Source organism: Chelonia mydas, chromosome 2 (genome assembly GCF_015237465.2).
Source record: "Chelonia mydas isolate rCheMyd1 chromosome 2, rCheMyd1.pri.v2, whole genome shotgun sequence".
NCBI lineage: Eukaryota > Metazoa > Chordata > Testudines > Cheloniidae > Chelonia > Chelonia mydas.
In genome coordinates this window covers 28,907,783-28,925,345 of record NC_057850.1, presented here as the reverse complement: position 1 = coordinate 28,925,345, position 17,563 = coordinate 28,907,783, and the positions used below count along the sequence as shown (strand labels likewise).

The 17,563-nt window shown below is 38.7% G+C and overlaps 1 protein-coding gene across 2 annotated transcripts in view; it reads right to left on the bottom strand.

The window, feature by feature from the left end:
• CSMD3 (CUB and Sushi multiple domains 3) overlaps positions 1 to 17,563 on the bottom strand; it is a 1,174,472-nt gene that overhangs the window by 741,133 nt on the left and 415,776 nt on the right. The window contains exon 7 of one of the 2 annotated variants that reach the window (XM_037892097.2): positions 7,348 to 7,659. The exons of the other annotated variant lie outside the window; for it this stretch is intronic. Coding sequence (XP_037748025.1) covers positions 7,348 to 7,659 — 312 coding nt within the window. The remainder of the gene's footprint in view (positions 1 to 7,347; positions 7,660 to 17,563) is intronic. 2 annotated transcript variants of the gene reach the window in all.

The following is a 17,563-nucleotide window of genomic DNA, read 5'->3' as shown; positions in this document are numbered from 1 at the left end:
TGTGAAGATGCTGCTCCTCCAGGAATGATTGTGGCTTAGGAAAAAATACAGGCAAATATACTGCCTGGTTTAAGAGAAACTGAAAGACCATTTTAAATGCAAATTTTGGGTTTGGACCCAACATCACATTGTCTTTGGAGAATGGCACATAAGGAAGCCATCAAAGCCTGCAATTCACACACTCTTCTTGCAGATGTTATCACCACAAGGAATGCAGTTTTCTGACATGAGAGAAAATAGACAGAATGCCAGAGGCTCAAGCGGGGTCCAATCAGGGCCTCCAAGATGGTTTTAAGGTTCCACAAGGGAACTGGTTCCTGTACTGGCGGATGGATATGAAGAATTCCTTTCAAGAATCTAGCCACCATGGTACCGGAAACACTGATCTTCAATGAATGGGTGGATGAAAGGGTGAGATCACTGCTAGATGCACTCACAATGATCTAAGTGACCACTGAAGGTGCAGCAAATACTTCAACATGTCTTGGATACTGGCCAATGTTGGCTCAACTCTTTGGGCCAATGACCACAGTGAAAAATGCTTCCATTTTGCTGAATAGGCCATCCTGACCGAGTAGGATCGGTTGAACAGCCGCCAAACATCGCTGTTCCTTCTCATTTAACCATGGAGTAGCCACTCAGTGAGATACTGGGAGCTGCGTGTGGGATGCAAAGTGTGGCCATGATTCTGTGAGAGCAGGTTGGGATGGAGATCAAGGGATATTGGAGGCTTAATTGACAGTGTGAGAAGATAACCAACACTGCCTCATGCCAAAGCAATGAGGAGCCTGGCCCAATTTACTTTCAGCTTGAGGATGATCTGTGGAATGATTGGGATTGGAAGAAAAGCATATAAAAGGGCCGATTGCCAACTGAGATGGAAGGAGTCAGTCAGGGAGCCTGGACTGATGCCCCCTTAGGAGTAGAAGAAACAGCATTTCCTGTTGTCTCTTGTTGCAAACACGTCGATAATCAGAATGCACCAAACTGCAAAGGTGACTTGCAGGACGCTTGCCTGCAGGGACCACTTGTGTCTCAGGGAAAAATGCCTGCTGAGATGGTATGCTAGATGATTCTGGTACCCAGACAAATGACCAGGCAGTGGGGTGATACTCTCCTTGTTGCATAACAGCCATAACCTGATTGCCACTTGACAGAGCACCCTGGGTGTGCCCCTGCCCCCCCCCCCCCCCCCCGCCTGTTCATATAATACATTGCGGTGGTATTGTCAATAAGTATGTGAACCCTGAGCTCCTGATGTGGTTCACAAAGGTGTGACAAACATGGTAGATGGCCCAAAGCTCCAGCACATTGATATGCAGCGGGGCCTCCTGCTTCAACCACACACCCTGAACCTTCAGCAACCCCAGATGTGCTCCTCAGCTGATCAGGGAGGCATCAGTGACAACAGATCTTGTTGGTAGGGGTTGGATAAAGGGAACACCTTGACATACTGTTTCCAGAAGGGTCTACCAATGCAAAGAGTCCAGGCCAAGTGGAGGGAGATGGACCAATCTGTCCAAGGGGTGAAGAGTCGGATCATACACTGTCCTGAGACATATTTGAACAGGAAAAGAAGCAATCTCACAAAGTGGACCACCTGCGTGCAAGTGCACATGTGGCCCAAGAGCCTCAGGAACATGCAAACTGTCATGGAAGGCTGAGACAGCAGACTGAGACAAAGGTGGTGAATCGCCTGAAAACGGTTGGTCAGCAAAATGCTCTCAAACTTGTAAAGTCTATGAGGTCCTCAGTGAACTCAATTTTCTGAGTGGGAACCAAAGTTGACTTTCTGGTGTTTAGAATGACACCCTGACAGTGGAGTAAGCAGAGTGTAGCATGTACATGAGAAAGAACTTCCTTTCTGAACTTGGGCCTCAGCAGCCAGTCATCCAGACACAGAACAATATAAATTTCCTTCTTCTTGAGATATTCCATCACCACAACCATATACTTGGTAAAAACCCTGGAGGCAGAATGACGAAGTGGAAGGACCATGTACTGAAAGTGGAGCTCTGCCATAACAAACCAGAGGTATTTTCAGTGGCTTGGCAAAATTGCCACATGAAAATAGGTGTTCTGGAGGTCCAGTGCATGAAACCAGTCATTCTGAGATAATGCAGGGAAGATCATTACCGGGTGACTGTTCGGAACCTCATGTACCAGATATATTTGTTGAAGTTGCAAAGGTCAAGAATGAGTCTTACCCTTCCTTTGGATTTGGAAACCGGAAAGTACTAGGACTAAAACCCTTTACCCCAGTACTTTAGTGGAACTTCCTCCACCACGCCCCAAACCAGCAGAGATTGGACCTGCTTGAGGAGCAGTATCTCATGGGAGGGGTCCCTGAAGGGGACTGGAAGGGAGGAGTGGAGAGGAACTGGACAACATAGCCCAATCTGACGGCACTTAGGATTCACCTGTCAGTTGTTACTGAGCCCCCAACATTGAAAAGTGAGCCAGCCTGTCCCCGAACAGAGGTGGGGTAAAGGGAGTGATGACTGGACCACTGCTTTGGACAAAAGGAGTCAAAATGGGTGTTTGGGGAGCTTCAGGCAAGGGCATGTCACCTGACCAAACCCAAGACCCGAATGCCTCCTCCTCTGGGACATATGCCTCTTCTTGGGGTAGTCCTGCTGTCTCTGGGGAGGACAAGGATGCCCAAAGGTGTGTTGCAGATGATTTGCTGTAAACATGTAGTTCAACTTTTAACCTTCCAAAACAGAACGTTCACTACTTTATTTCTACTGTATATATTTTTAACACTCTGACAGGGATTATTCATCATTATTCTCCATTGTTTAATCAAAATGATTTCAAATTAACCTTATGCCTTTATCTGTGAACAAAGAAAGGACAGCTTTTATGAATTGCTCACACTGTGGCAAAACTCCCATTGACTTCAGTAGGAACCAGGATTTTATCTTAAGGCCTCTTGACACTGCTCTGGCAGTAAAAAGTGTCCTTAAAATGGTTGTAAACATAATTTATGCCCACAATACAATGGTGGTGTAAAGTGCCATTAGTGTAAATGAGCATCAGGCCCCATAATGTTCATCACTGATAAAACGCTCTCCGTGGTATGCTCCCTTCATCCTGGCTCACTAAGCCTCTACTATCTTCTCATTCAAATCCCCCCTGAAGCTCTCATTTCTGGGGCATGACATAAAAAAAAACAGTTAACTCTTCCCCATCCCTCAAAAGACACAAGAACTGAAGCATCAACATGTGCACATGACAAAAATTATGTTGTTGTGACAGTGTCCGATTCACGTAAAATGAGAGCCATGTATTTTTTTCAAGTTTAAATTAGTGGTCATGTACTGTGGCCCCAACCTTGTTCCCTGCTAAATAAATTATAATACTCCATTGTCGTCAGTGGTACTGGGTCCATATCTAACTCTGTGTCCAGAATAAGTATTCTGTTTTAGAAAATGCTGATAGACCAGGAAAGTATCCACTAAAAAACAAGGATTCAAAATCACCCTTCACTGCTCCCTGTGTGTAAGAGCAGCATCAGTATAGAAATGATGAAGACTATGTATAAAAATTAAGGAAGAGGTTTAATGGCTGAGAGACCCCAAGAAATGTACTGGATATTGAAAATTCACACAAAGAACATACAATCAATGAATTTTCTCTAAACGCAACAGAAACTACTGTACTAGGAGTATGTGTCAGGTCTATTACACAACAGCTACTGGAGCCCACAATACAAAAAAGAGATGCATCATCATCGGTTGACATGAATCACAGCAACAGCCGGTAATACTAAAGCTACCAGCTCACTCTGAGCTTTCTGTTCATTGGTCAGTTGGACAGCAGAAAAAGACTAGCAGTGATAAAGTATCTTTTACATATGTGATTAATTTATTGATGTCCAGACTCCCAGGATGTAATTGCTTTAAAAGACAAAGAACTGAAGGAAATGGGTGGTTTACTTTCTATGGGTTGTTTACTTCCTCCCTGATTTCTTTCATGCCTGAGGAAAATAGATCAGTTCACATATTTACTGTTTTATGCTTAAGATCTAATTAGCACAAGACATTTGTTGTTTCAAGATATGTACAAGCTGAATGAGGACAGCTTATTCATGGCAAGAGTTTTTATTCTTGTTTTGTGGGAAGGGAGATAGATAAACTTTTCTGAGCCTGAGTCCATGGTTAAAAAAAACAAACAACCTGCTACAGTTTTAGGCCCTGATCCTGCAAGGCTGCACAAGAGCAACACGATTGAAGCCCAGGGAAGGGATAGGGCTCTTATTATCTATCTATAATCAATTATCAATGTCACCCCAAAGGCAAACACAACACACGGAAAAGGTCCTGCTCCCACTGAAATCAATGGGAAAATTATCATAGACTTCAGTGGTGAAGGATTTGTTTCATATGTAAATCTTTGAATACTGAGAGTTGTATTAAGACCATACTAAAGTGCTAGTAATGATATAAAACGGGGAAAGAGACAAATGAGTCAGTTCTAACTGGTCATCAACTGTCAGGAAGATGTTCTTCTTGTCCACCATTATTGCTTAAACAGCAGATGGCCATGATCCCAATATTAATAGTAGGCTAGACTTAGGGAAATGTATATAGGCTAGCCATAGGGAAAAGTATATAGCTGTGCATAATCATAGGTTAAAATGAAACACTCTGAGAGACAATATGCTTTGCCTTCCTAAGAGTGGATCATATTTTACTGATAGATTTTGTGGCTTTGGGAATATAATTCTTAACTTTTGGAGTTAGAGCCAAGAATTCAGAAAACATTACCATATACGAAGAGGGACTGACATTGTTTGGTGTCTGTCAGACAATAATGTGGTATCAAAGGAGAGCCACACAGTTTGGTTTGTTTATAGACTTTAAAGAATTTCATAGGAATATAGGATTTGTCATGCAGGACCAGACCAGTAGTCCACCAAATCGAATAACCCATCTCTGTCAGTGGCCAATATCAGATATTTGAGTGGAAGGTACAGGAAACCCCATGGGGAACAATTATGGAACAGCCTGCCCATAAGAGAAGTTTCTTCCTAACCGCATCAGCTACTAGTTGACTTATGACCTGCAGTAAGATGGTTTATCTCCTTGTTTTCTCTACAGGAACTTGAATAGCACTTTGAGATGAGCTGAACCACACTGAAGAAAATTGCAGGTTACCTAATTATGACAAATTTTATGTGCCTACCATATTACATATGCTTTTGACCATTAACCAAAAATGGCATGTGTACACTATGTATGTACAGTTACTAACATTAACAGCATAAACATGTACAGTACAATTTTGGTATGATAAAGTAAAATCACGTTAAAAGACTGTGGGAAGTAAAATGTCAAATGGCAACTTCATGGATGTTAAGATAATACACCACAAGAGCATATTAAAAGTGTTGCACTAATGTACTGGATTCAGTAAAATAAAGACATTTTCATACTTGTCAAGAAGGTGATGAGGGGTGAACCTCAAAGTTCAGAGGTTTAAGTTTGTTTCAGATACTATAAAACAATATTTATAAATACATATATTACATTTCTTTCAGCTCATTTAGCAAACCATACAAATATTACAAGCTATGCCCCCAATCCTGCATAGAGAATCACTTGGACAGGCTTCTGAAGTATTCAGAGCCCGCAATGAAATCATCATCACGTAGGCACAAGGACTCACAGTACTCTGCAAAGATAACTTCCTCTATTATAAAACTATAACAGCTGATATAGAAAATGGCAGCCTTTAAAGAACACACAGTAGGAAACTGCCTATCTGAACTTCTGTGCATATAAAACTAGATTTGGGCTGGGCTCTGTGAAGTAGCTTTCTAGAGCAGAGACTATCTTCGTCTGTTTGTTACTATTTTAATATAAATATTTAATAAATAATAATATCTCAGAGTTTCAGTTGCTTTCTCATCTTTTTCTAACACAGTTTGTTCATTCCTAACAGAAAATTTTATATTTTAATATAATAATACAACATGATGTTTTAGATGCTCCTTAAGATGTACTGGCTGAAAGGACAGTTCAGAGAAGGAAAGACAGTAGGAAAGCAGCAGAAAGGAAAATGTATCTTGTTGAAGAGATCACATATTGTAGATAGAAGGGATTGCATATGTATGATTGCACCATCATTTCAAAATTATTATGTTCAATGAGTGCTACAATAAGTGTTTCTATACATTATTATAATGGCCTGGAACAGCCTTTTTTTATTTGCTGAAGCATGACCCTTCCCCCGACTTTCTTTTCTGACGAAAGATATTTTCAAGGAAATTTTCATATGGCTATTTTGGTCCAAATTCCATACGTTTACACTAGTGAATATCCATGAAGATACCACAGATTTACACCAATGCGAAACAAGAGTGTAATGTGGCTCTCTATATTTAATGATTAAATTTATTTTATCATTTCATGTGAACAGTATATCCAATGCTCACACTCTAGTATTTCAAATTCTCTGATTCAGAGTGCAGAATGTTTTCAGATACTATAGGGCTAACCTGGTACAAACAGGTTAGAGCTCCATAGAAGCAAATGGAACTACACCAAAATATATCAGGTGAGTATTTGACCCTGTGTGTTTGTGAAACCATTATTTCAGGCATCAGTTACCTTTTAGCTAAAATAGACTGTTTTGTTTACATTCCAAAAATCCCTCACTATTACTGCTTCTCTTTATGGACTAAGTCATTTGGATACAGGAGGATGTCAATTTTAAGCTATTTGACATTAAATTCCCCTTTTGCCCACTCTGCTTCATTCATTAACTTTTGTTTGGCAGAGAGACAACATATTTATGTTTTTAAAAAGCCAAACTACAGGTATAGATTTCTTTTTTTCCCCTAGGTCTGGATATCAACAGATTTTTTTTTTTGGATACCACAGCTGCTTGTAATGCACCTTTGTTCAATGTCATAGTTGGTCATGCCTGAATAAATATATAGCATTGATGTTTAGTTTAATTTTTATGTCCCCTTTCTAAACTTTATCTGATCTCACTTATACTAGTGTAAATCAGAAGATCCAATAATATAAATCAGAGTAAGAGTAACTATAATTAGGCCCTACATTTCTCTGTCTCTTTCCCTTTCTATAACTACACCAAATTTTCTCTGTTACTACAGCTGTTTCTTACAGGTTCCTTTTCCATCCCTCTGCCCACTAGAATCCAAACTGCACATATTCCTTTCTTCAGTTTTAATCTGATTGAAAACCTGTCCCTTAGTTTTCACCACTTGACTCAGTTTCACTGTCTGATTCTGTAACTGACCTTTCACCATTTGCTTGTGTGAAATACCTCTGTTTGTAACTAAATGGGCACAAGTAAAATAATATCCAATACCTCGATGAGTAACAACTGCAAGTTCTTTAGTTCTTTCTATCTGCTCAGCATTTCTTGGTCTTCTTCTTGCACTTTGTATGTTTGCTTGATGAAGGGAGAGCATTTCCTTGGAAGTGGTGGGTTCCAGAATTGATTTTCTGAGATTCATAGCTTCTACTCGCGCCTCTTCGGAAAGGCTATGGTTGGTGACAGCAGTAACACTGGATACAGTAACATCAGCAGATGTGCTAGCAACAGTAATAGCACCAGTAGTAGCCGCAATATGCTCCTCTAACTCACCAGTGGAGGCAGTTTTGGTCAAACTGGAAGAACCTGTGGGACACATAGTAGCACTGGATGCTAACTTTTTCTTTTGAATTGTGTTTTTCTGAACAATTTATTAGATTAAATTTCCCTCCGTTTACCACAGTAAAGACAACTGAAATGGAGAGAGAGTCCATAGCACTTTATTTTTAAAAATTGCAAGTAATCAGAACATATTTGTGTGTCAGTAAACACGATGTACCTGTGCTGACTATTACACACATCATATTTGAATTTAAAATACCATGCAAAAACTAAAGTACAGTACTTTTTGGGTTACCAACCAGCTTGGCAGCAACAGGTCACTCATTGTCACTCTCTGCCAGCACACACCTGAAGACAGCCTACCTAAAACAAAGGATATAACCACATCTATATGGTTGGAGGGCAACTGAACAACGCTAACTATCCTAGCAAAGCTGACACTGGCTGACAGCAGTACAAGACAGCCTATGGAGGTAGTGCTAGCTTTCTCGTCCTACTCCAACAGCTGTGGTAGCTTGTAAACCTTTCTCAAATGTAGATTCAAAAAACTCTAAGTTCCAGTCTTTCCAGTGTTGCTTGAGTAAGGACATAAAAGACATTTCCCTCCTGACAAGGAAAAGGACAGAAGGGCAGAAGAAGGTAAATGTTTTAATAAAAGAATCATTTTGCATAGCCATTTACACTTGGTACCATACAGAACCTTTAATGAATGTGATGCACATACTCCTCCAACACCATCGCAGATCCCACCCACAAGATCACATATGTTATAATACTTAAAAGAAATCAGCCAACCAATAAGTATTTGCTTGAACATCAGTTGAGGAGAGATGATTTAATTAAACAATATTTAAACTATCTGGCAAAGTCAAGTTGTACAATAGCTCAACTATGTAAGTCACATGGACTTATTTTGTTACTCTTGTGCTTTCTCCCCATCCCCTTCCATCCTCTGTTTCTCATTCTCACTTGCCAGATCTTGGCACACATTTGACTGCAAGCCAAGGTTGCCAATTGTGGTCACATGACATATTAACTTTTAATTAAAAATTAATCTTTAATTCCTGGAGACTCCAGGACAATCCTGGAGACTTGTCTTTGAGGCAGGGATCATTACTTATAATATGTTTTACAGCACCTAGCACAAGGGGGGAGGCTATCATTTACTGGAGCTGCTGGGTAAAATTCCAATGCAAATACATAATAATAATAATAATAATTAAAGCCAGTGTTGTGTGAACTGTGCAGTCCTATACTACAATATTAAGATTTAAAGGAAGCACATTTTTTTAAACAGAGCTTAACCAGTGGTTTGGTACAATAATTGGTTCAGACTCAAAGGCTTCCAGATATCCTTTTCAGCTGATAACATTCCATGTTTCTATATTCACTGTCTAGCTGTGTTCCCACCAGCCAGACTTTGAGAACCTGCCCCCTGTATGCATCTAGGTGTTCTCATAGATACTGCATGAGGAAAGTCATCAGCCTTTTTGTTCAGCTTTAGGGGGAAAAGATTTACACACTACACAACAGAATACGAGAAACAGAATGGAATTTGGCTGCATATAGCACCTTTCATACTTAAGATATATCAAATCTCTTTATAAAGTAATTTAATTTAGTAACTGTGCAGGCAAACGGAGCAGCCATTATGCATTCAACAACTCACACAGTCTCTGACATTAAAATCAGTTTTATTTGCAGAGGGAATGTTGTGCAGAAGACTTGGTGTTCTGCTGCTCTTTCTGAAAAATGCCACAGTAACAGGATCTGTAAGTTCCATGTGGACAGTAACTAAAATACATGCTAAGCATTATTCTTACTACAGACCAAAGGGACCTTGAGTTGGTATTTGTTCCAAAGTGCAGCCCTTCTAAACAGTGCAGCAGCACTTCCCTTTGAAGTATTGCAAGACCTTGCCAACAAAACACAGATTTATGTGTGGGACCCAGGATGACTTTTTAGCAAAGAGGGGAAGAAAAACTTTACTAACTGAACCAGAATGAAACCGATATAAATAAAAATAAGTAACTAGCAATAAAAATTACTATTTATTCCAGAAAAAAAGCAGCAGGCTGAGGCCACAATTATGAACAATTTTGAAAGATTGCACTAGTAATGTTTTGTGACGCGATAGGACTTAAACTGATTTTGTGGTTAAAACACACAAACTCCTTTTCTCCCTAGAGGGATGGCTTTGAACACAGTAGTGTTGCTTCTGAAACAAAGAGCTCTTTACATGATTAATGATATAACTGATGCCTGAAGCTTCCAAACCATGAACAAATATTATTTACACAAGAGGTTCTCAAAATGGGGGTCGTGACCCCTCAGGGGATTCTGTGGTTATTACATGGGGGGGAGGGGGTTGTGAGCTGTCACCCTCCATCCCCAATCCCTGCTTTGCTCCAGCATTTATATTAGTGTTAAATATATAAAAAGTGTTTCTAAATTATAAGGGGATCACACTCAGAAGCTTGCTGTGTGAAAGGGGGCATCAATATAAAAGTTTGAGGACCACTGATTTACACCATGCTGGCACCTGTGGAGAAAGAGGCAGTCTTTGCTACTACCAATATCTAATTTAAAACCAAATTATATTAAGGGTTTGAGGTATGTGCCAGTTTATATAATACTAGATGTCTGGTGTTTCAAAAACTGTTACAACTTATTGAACACCCCATCTGAAAACCTTCAGTGAGCAAAATACCACTTATTTAAAGCCACTTACTTAAAGCTCCAATGGTTTGTGCACTGAAAACTGTAGCAACTGGCTACACAAAATTACCTTCAAGTAAAACCTTTGACTTGTTGTTCTGCCACATCAATTTACAACACAAAAATGGACTCATGCAGAAGATCAGCAAAAAAGTAAATGGAGCGTGGTCTGAGTTAATGCAGACAGTGTCAAGACAAAGCCAGAGTTTTGTTTATGCTACCCTAGATAAACAATTTAAGTTACGACAGAATATATACCACATGAATGGTTCTCTAAGCAGTATTTACTTGCAATCTGTAAAAATACAAAGCTTGGTGTGATAAAATTCCGATATAAAAAATTCCTAGAAGGTGTCTGTACAAATCAGGGCTACCTGCAAACTGCAAAGGTCTATGGGTATAACATAGTCTAGAGGCTGAAATGGAACTTTGCTTCAGACTCTGTCATAACTGAAGTCCAATGCTCTAGCTGGTTCCAAATACAGTATTCATATTTCTTTTTCTCTCTTCAGTGGTTCATCTCATAACATCTCAGCATATGTTTCAGTCTTTCCCACACCTTCCCCAGGCATTGACAACCAGATGGTCACCCTACTACCTAGTCACAGCCAAAGAGAGCCATTTGGAAAATGGTAAATATTTTTCTTACATTAATCTGATGAAAAACCAACATGTTTTTGAAGTTTTTTTTAATTGATAAAACATTTTCAATTTTAAAAAATGAATTTTCCATTTTTTGACAGAAAATATTAAAATGTTGAATGAAAATGTCATTTTTTTGTTGAAATAAGGATAGATAGACAAATTTCAACCACCTCCACAGCCAATCATTCATCAAACCTTTTTATATAGCGACCAACTTAACCTCATTTATCCTATCACAGTCAAGAGCGAAGAGGGCTCAGCAGCCTGAATAGCAGCCAACCTGTTGTCTGCAGAGGGAGAGAAAGGGAATCCCAAACAGCAGTCCCTGTGCTGAGTGGGTAACAATGAGTGGGTAATGATGGAAAAAGTGAGCCTGAAGGCTTCAGAAAGGAGCAGCCCCAGCTTCACTGGGCAGGATGAGAAGAAAAGGGTGCTACTGTCTGAAGAGGAGTCACTTCCTCCGAGGAAGGGATGAAATCTCATTGGAGGTACATACTTTAAGTGAATCAACAGAGCATTTATTGAACAAAGATCATTACGAAAAGAGGTATAATTTAGAGCAAAATAGCGGAGAGAGTAAATTATATGATTAAAAATCCAAAGTGCACAAGCTTGTGTAGGGGAAAAACCCCCCTCACAAATCAAACCAAAAAAACCTCTTTCAAAATCCACCCCAGGCATAACTAAGAAAATGGAACAAATTTTTGCAAGTAAGAATAAAAAAAACAATCAACTGGCCTAATAGTAATAAAGTTAGAAGAGAAAAATACCACGGAAGTGCTATTGGCTCCTCACACGAAGAAAGTACGGAGGGAATCGAATAGGATAGAAATATTGCAGAATGAAACTTAAATGAGATTGTAACAGGGCAGCTGCCACCTGAGTGCCCCAATTGTGGCCAGAGGTCACTTAGTAGGCACCCTGCCTTAGCTTACCTTTTCCAGTGCTCTTTATATAAACTCCATCAGTCCAGAGTCCTGAAAACATTCCCATTTTGTGTCTAACTTATTTATATATAATCCATAACAACATTTAGTCCTGGGGCTTCTTCCCTTTTCTCAGGAGAGAATCCTCCTCTTACCTTGTCCACTCCCCGGCCTTCCTGCCTTTTACTCTCTGCAGCTTGCATCAGCCTTCTAACTGTGTCACAGCTTCCTCTCGTGATTTCTGTTTCCCTTTGGCTTTTTACAGAGTCCAGCTGCCCTCTACCAGGCCCTACCTAGGCTGTTAATGAGGCACAGATGATCTGGATCATGTAGAAATTGCAGAGACCCAGCACACCGTGAACGGGGTGAATGCAAGATTGACTTTGTTTCTTACTTACAGACTCTTACCTCCTTGCACTCTGTCTCCTAGTGGCCACTCTACCTGTTCACCATCACTAACACCACAGCCCAGTTCCCTCTTAAGTGGACCAATCCACACTGTGGCAGAACTATTTGCACAACATTTCCCTTGTGGGAAAGTCCATCACTAGATTCTAGCCCTGGACTGACATGTTATGTAGTACTGTGGGGCATGGGAGACAATGATTCCCGCTTCACGTCATCATGTGCAGATTTGAGGAGATGCCTGAGAGCTAGGACAGGGTAATTGGTGATTTCCTGGGCACAGGTAAAAGCTTAAGGATACACAGTAGAACACATTGGTCAAGTGATGGACTCATGCCTGTGAGAAGCCAAATGCAAAGAAATAATGTATACTTCTTAAAAATTCTCTTTCAGAAAGGAATTTATTGTTTATATCAGGTTGGTGTCTGGCATATTTTAGGGAAAATTCTGTCATGTTTAAAAATGAAATTTATCATTCATTTGTATTCCAGTAATGGCTGAAGGATTCAACTGAGTTCAGATACAGCTAGATACAGTACATACACAGTATGAGAAAGTTCCTGCTCCAAACTGCTTGAACTTATTTAAGTGACTGATAATCTTGACAGATTAAATTGTAATAAATGTGGTTTTCATCAGCATTCTGAATAATGTAAGCCCCAAGAAGCTGAATCACTACAAAAGGATGCAATTTATCATTATAAGCAGCTACTATACTGCAGGATTGGAGGCTAGTCCATTTTTAAAAAAAGGTTGAAGGGTGATGGTTGGAATTATAGATTCATGATGCTTATTGAAATACTGAGAAAAGTATTTAAGAAAATCAATACATATTTATTAGTTTATCTGACCCAGCCCTGCTGTGAGGGTATAAAGAGGCTGGAAAAATACTGGGGATTTCCTTGTTGTGAGAGTGTCTCCCGGGGGGTGCAGAGCCAGTGTACCAATTTCAAACATGACCCATCCTGCAGTGCCCAGTCTGGAAAGGCAGAACTCCAGTTCTTCTTGGCTGGTCCCCAGAGGCTATAGCTAGCCAATACACTTTACAGCAGCCCTGACTCTACTAGGGCCAGCACAGAACTGGTCTCATAACCAATGAGCTGCAGCTGCTGTCTCCGTGGTCCCTCACTGACTTCCCCTAAACTGTGCTCAAAGAACAATAAATACAGCTGAATCTAGCACAGAGCTTTAATGCACCAAGATGAGGATAATGAGCGAGACAACCAACACACCCTTCTCTAATGATAAAGCATGGCACCACAATCTATTGCAATGCCTTAAGACACTCAACAAAATTGAGGATAAAGGAAAACAGAGAATATAATTTCTTTATGTTATCAAAAAACTTCTGATAAATTCCTTTACAAGTGGTTATTCAAGAACATTTGTAACTTCAGAATGATATAAAGAGGTAATTCTGGATTACAGACTGGTTAAACTGATTACGTCCTGGATTACAGATTGGTTAAATATAAAGAATCAGGATGAACGGCCAGGTGTCATCACTAAAAGAGGTTAATAGCAGTGTTCTTATGAGATCAGTGCTAGCATTGGTGCTGTTCTATATATTTATTAAAGACCTAGAAGACAATAGTTAATTGGTAAAACTTGCTGACAACACAAGTTGTTTAGGTTAGTCAGAAGACAGTAGGGAGGATTGTGAGAAAGTTCAGAGGACCTAACAAAAAGCTAGGTAATTGCACAGCATGATAGCAAATGAAATTCATCATAGACAAATGCACTATGGAAACTGCAATTTAAATTAATCGAATATTGATGGGCTCTGAAGTTACAGTAAGCAATCAGGGAAAAAAGATCTATGGAGACTACAAATTTGCCTTAGTTTGCAGAAGCAAACACAGGGGAAAATAATATAATGCAATTACTGTGCTTGCTCTTTAAAAGACTACTACTCTGAGAGAGGGTTCCCTATTCTTAAAATGGGGAATTCTTGGAGAACTGGTAAGCACTTTTAAACTAGTATAAATATGTAACGTGCACCCACAGTATATGATATGTCCAATAGGGGTGGCAGGGTTGAGGCTGGAGTGCACCACACACCAGTAATCTCCCAGGTTCTTGCAACAGCCTCTGTGGAACAGTTACAAAACAACCCAGGTTAGAGCAAGCAATTTAGATCACCCGGTTTTAATTATTTTAAATAGAACATAGAAATTAAGATGGTCCAAGGAAGGACAATCAAACTAAATACAGGAATGTGGTTTTAAGTGGTGGGCAGTGGAGTGGAGTTCTAAATTCCAATAGAATAAGATTAAGATTTTTCAGTTTAGAGAGGATAAACAAATGAGACGATTATAAAGGAACTATAGAATAATGAATAACATAGAAAAAATGCAAAGGGACGTAGGGATTTTTTCTTTCCTATAATAAAAACAAGAAGGCAATAAATATAAAATGAACAAAAGGAAATGCTTTAGTGCAACGTATACTAACTTGTGGAACACATTCTTGCAGGATATTGTTTAGGAAAATGTGTTAGGAGGATTTACAAAGGATAAGTCCTTATAAAAACAATGGCATCTAGTAAGTTACAACAGCAAAGATAAAATTATAAAGGTATCAAGTCTTCTGTTTTAGGACACACAAACCATCAGCTAGGGTCAAGAAAAACATTCTCCCAATGGAATTCTATTCACAATACAACAGGGGCATAAAGAAAGTGCTACACATTTTTTTATAATGACAGGATGCTGGAGCAGGTATAGTATATTCCATTATGGCAGGACTATTTACTGAAACAACTGATTTTAACATAATATTGCAGAATAATCATTAAAAGTGAATTATAAATGTGTAATTATTAGTATTCACAGTAAAAACCTAATTGCATTCATCCAATCAGGAAACAAAATTATACCATATGATGTATGTGTCCAGACACACTAGCCTAAATGTTGATTACTACATGCTCACAAACAAACAGACCAGGAACTACTTGCCAAAAATATTTTGCAAATAATTTCCCTTACAAACACACAAACACAATGCTATCATGGCTTAATTTTTAGGGCAATCTCCTGTCAGATCTTGTCTATAGTTTCAATTTTCATGTCTTTGCAGATTTGCAAAATTGAACTTTGATTTTTTCTCTTTCCCTCTAACTTTGAATTGAAGACATAACTCAGAAGCTGAAATGAACTAATAATATAGATCCTTTTTTAGAGTGCTGCTCTCTAGGACTAGTCCTGGAGGCTAATATTGGCATTTATTTTTATTGATTTTGGGAGACAAAAATCAGATAGATATTTGAATATTTTTCACATTAGTCTCTTCTACTGCAGTCTAACTGAAAAAACTACATACGGCCTAGAATTGGTAAATCTCTAGCTTTCTATAAACCATTCCCCACAAAATTAATCCAAAAACTTCCATGGATGGTCCAGTGCCCTAAGAATTTTATCTAAACTAATTTACTCAACACAAGGAAGATTATCTTAAGAATGTCTACAGTATTTTTCTTTGCTTGCTTTTACAACACCTATGTTTTCCCCTTCAAACATTCTTAGCTCTTGCAAAGTCTTTTTCTTTAAATAGATTTTCAGAGAAAAAAGTACTCTGCCAATTTATATTCGTATCATAACTGAATTTCATTGATGCTTAGGACAGAATAAAAAGCCCCAATATTGAATTCCATTATCTAAAATATTTCCCTCCACCAAAAAGTAATGGAGAGTAATTCAGCAATGCATGGACATTTTTTAGAAAATAATTTATTTATATAATTTCATAATCTTCACATCTAGAGTTATCAAATATATTCAGAGCAAATGATTCACATAGCATAGGATATGTATAAAATTTCTCTTTTCAGTGATTGTTCCATTTTCTAGTGCTCTTTCTGGCCGACAAGAGAATACAGCTTACTAATAAAGTAAAGCACTTCATATGACAAGAGTTGAATACCAAAATATTTCTTACTGAACTCAGTGATAACATATTGCCATTAGCTAGTTAGTGCTGAATTTGTTTCAGAATGAATAAGTGAGGGCCATCTTTTGAGAGAAAAAATATATTGTTTGTAAGGGAAAACACATCTGAGTTATTTCTGTTCAGATTAAATATGATACAGTCTTTTTATCAATTAATTTTTAGCAAGGAAAATGTTAGGCAGCACTATAAAGTTATATAGAAGAATTGGCAAAATTTAATAAAAAGATCTATCCTAAGTGAGATGCAGAGAACTCTCTAGGAGACCAGTGCCTTTGTGAAGCTATTTAGGACCTATTCAGAAATGTACTTAAGATTGTAAGAAAAGAGGTCATTTCTGCAAATGTAATAGATGCCATCAGCACTGAGTAGGTAACAGGTAGGCTGTTAAACTATAAAGTGTACCTCTTTTGTGCAAAGGCACAATGGCTCTGGCTCAGCAGGAGCTGCTATGCTAGTAAGCTCCAATGAACCATTAGTCAAATAATTTCAGATAACCTGCAGACATTTGACTGAGTATACTTTAATCCTTAATGTATTTGGAAAGGAGTGACACACAGGGAATCTGTTGGGCTGGATTCTGCATTTTATAGAGAAACATCTTGGGCTGTGGTGGGAGAACACATATTGAAATTTGTCCGAAATCATGTGATGTCCAAGATTTTCAGAAGCAACTAGTGATTTCAGGTAACAATTTTTGGATGTTTAACTGAGGCATCTTAAAAGACACCTGATTTTCAGTGGGGTGGAGTACTCAGCACCTTCTGAAAATCAGGTCCCTTTAAGATATTAAGTTGGGTGCTGAAAATTTGAGGCATACACAATCACTATTCACTTTTGAAAATGTTGGCCTGCTGTTGAGAAAAAACCTTGACTGTATCCTGTGTGTAGAATATTGAATTGCTTTGCTCTTTGGATAGAGTCATTTAGAAGTCTTTGTGCAGAAACGGCATATAATGTATAGCTCCTGTGTTTATCCATTCTTACTTTTTCTTTAAGAAATAATTCACTTTTCAAGTCCAGCAAGAGCTGTTTACCATGACAGTTATACTCTGGCAAATCAATTAGGTAGTTCATCAATTCAATTTATATTCTAGAGGAACTAAAAATTGATTGCAAAAAGCCTATTTATGAGAAATGGGTAAAGAGTCATTATGTATGTAAACCAGCTATCTGAGGATAACATTTATATCCCCTTTCTAAAGTAAGCGTTTAGTTTACATATCTTTAGACAGCTGTATTTGGAAAGGATTACTATACTGAACATGGGGAAGGGGCAAGCTGAG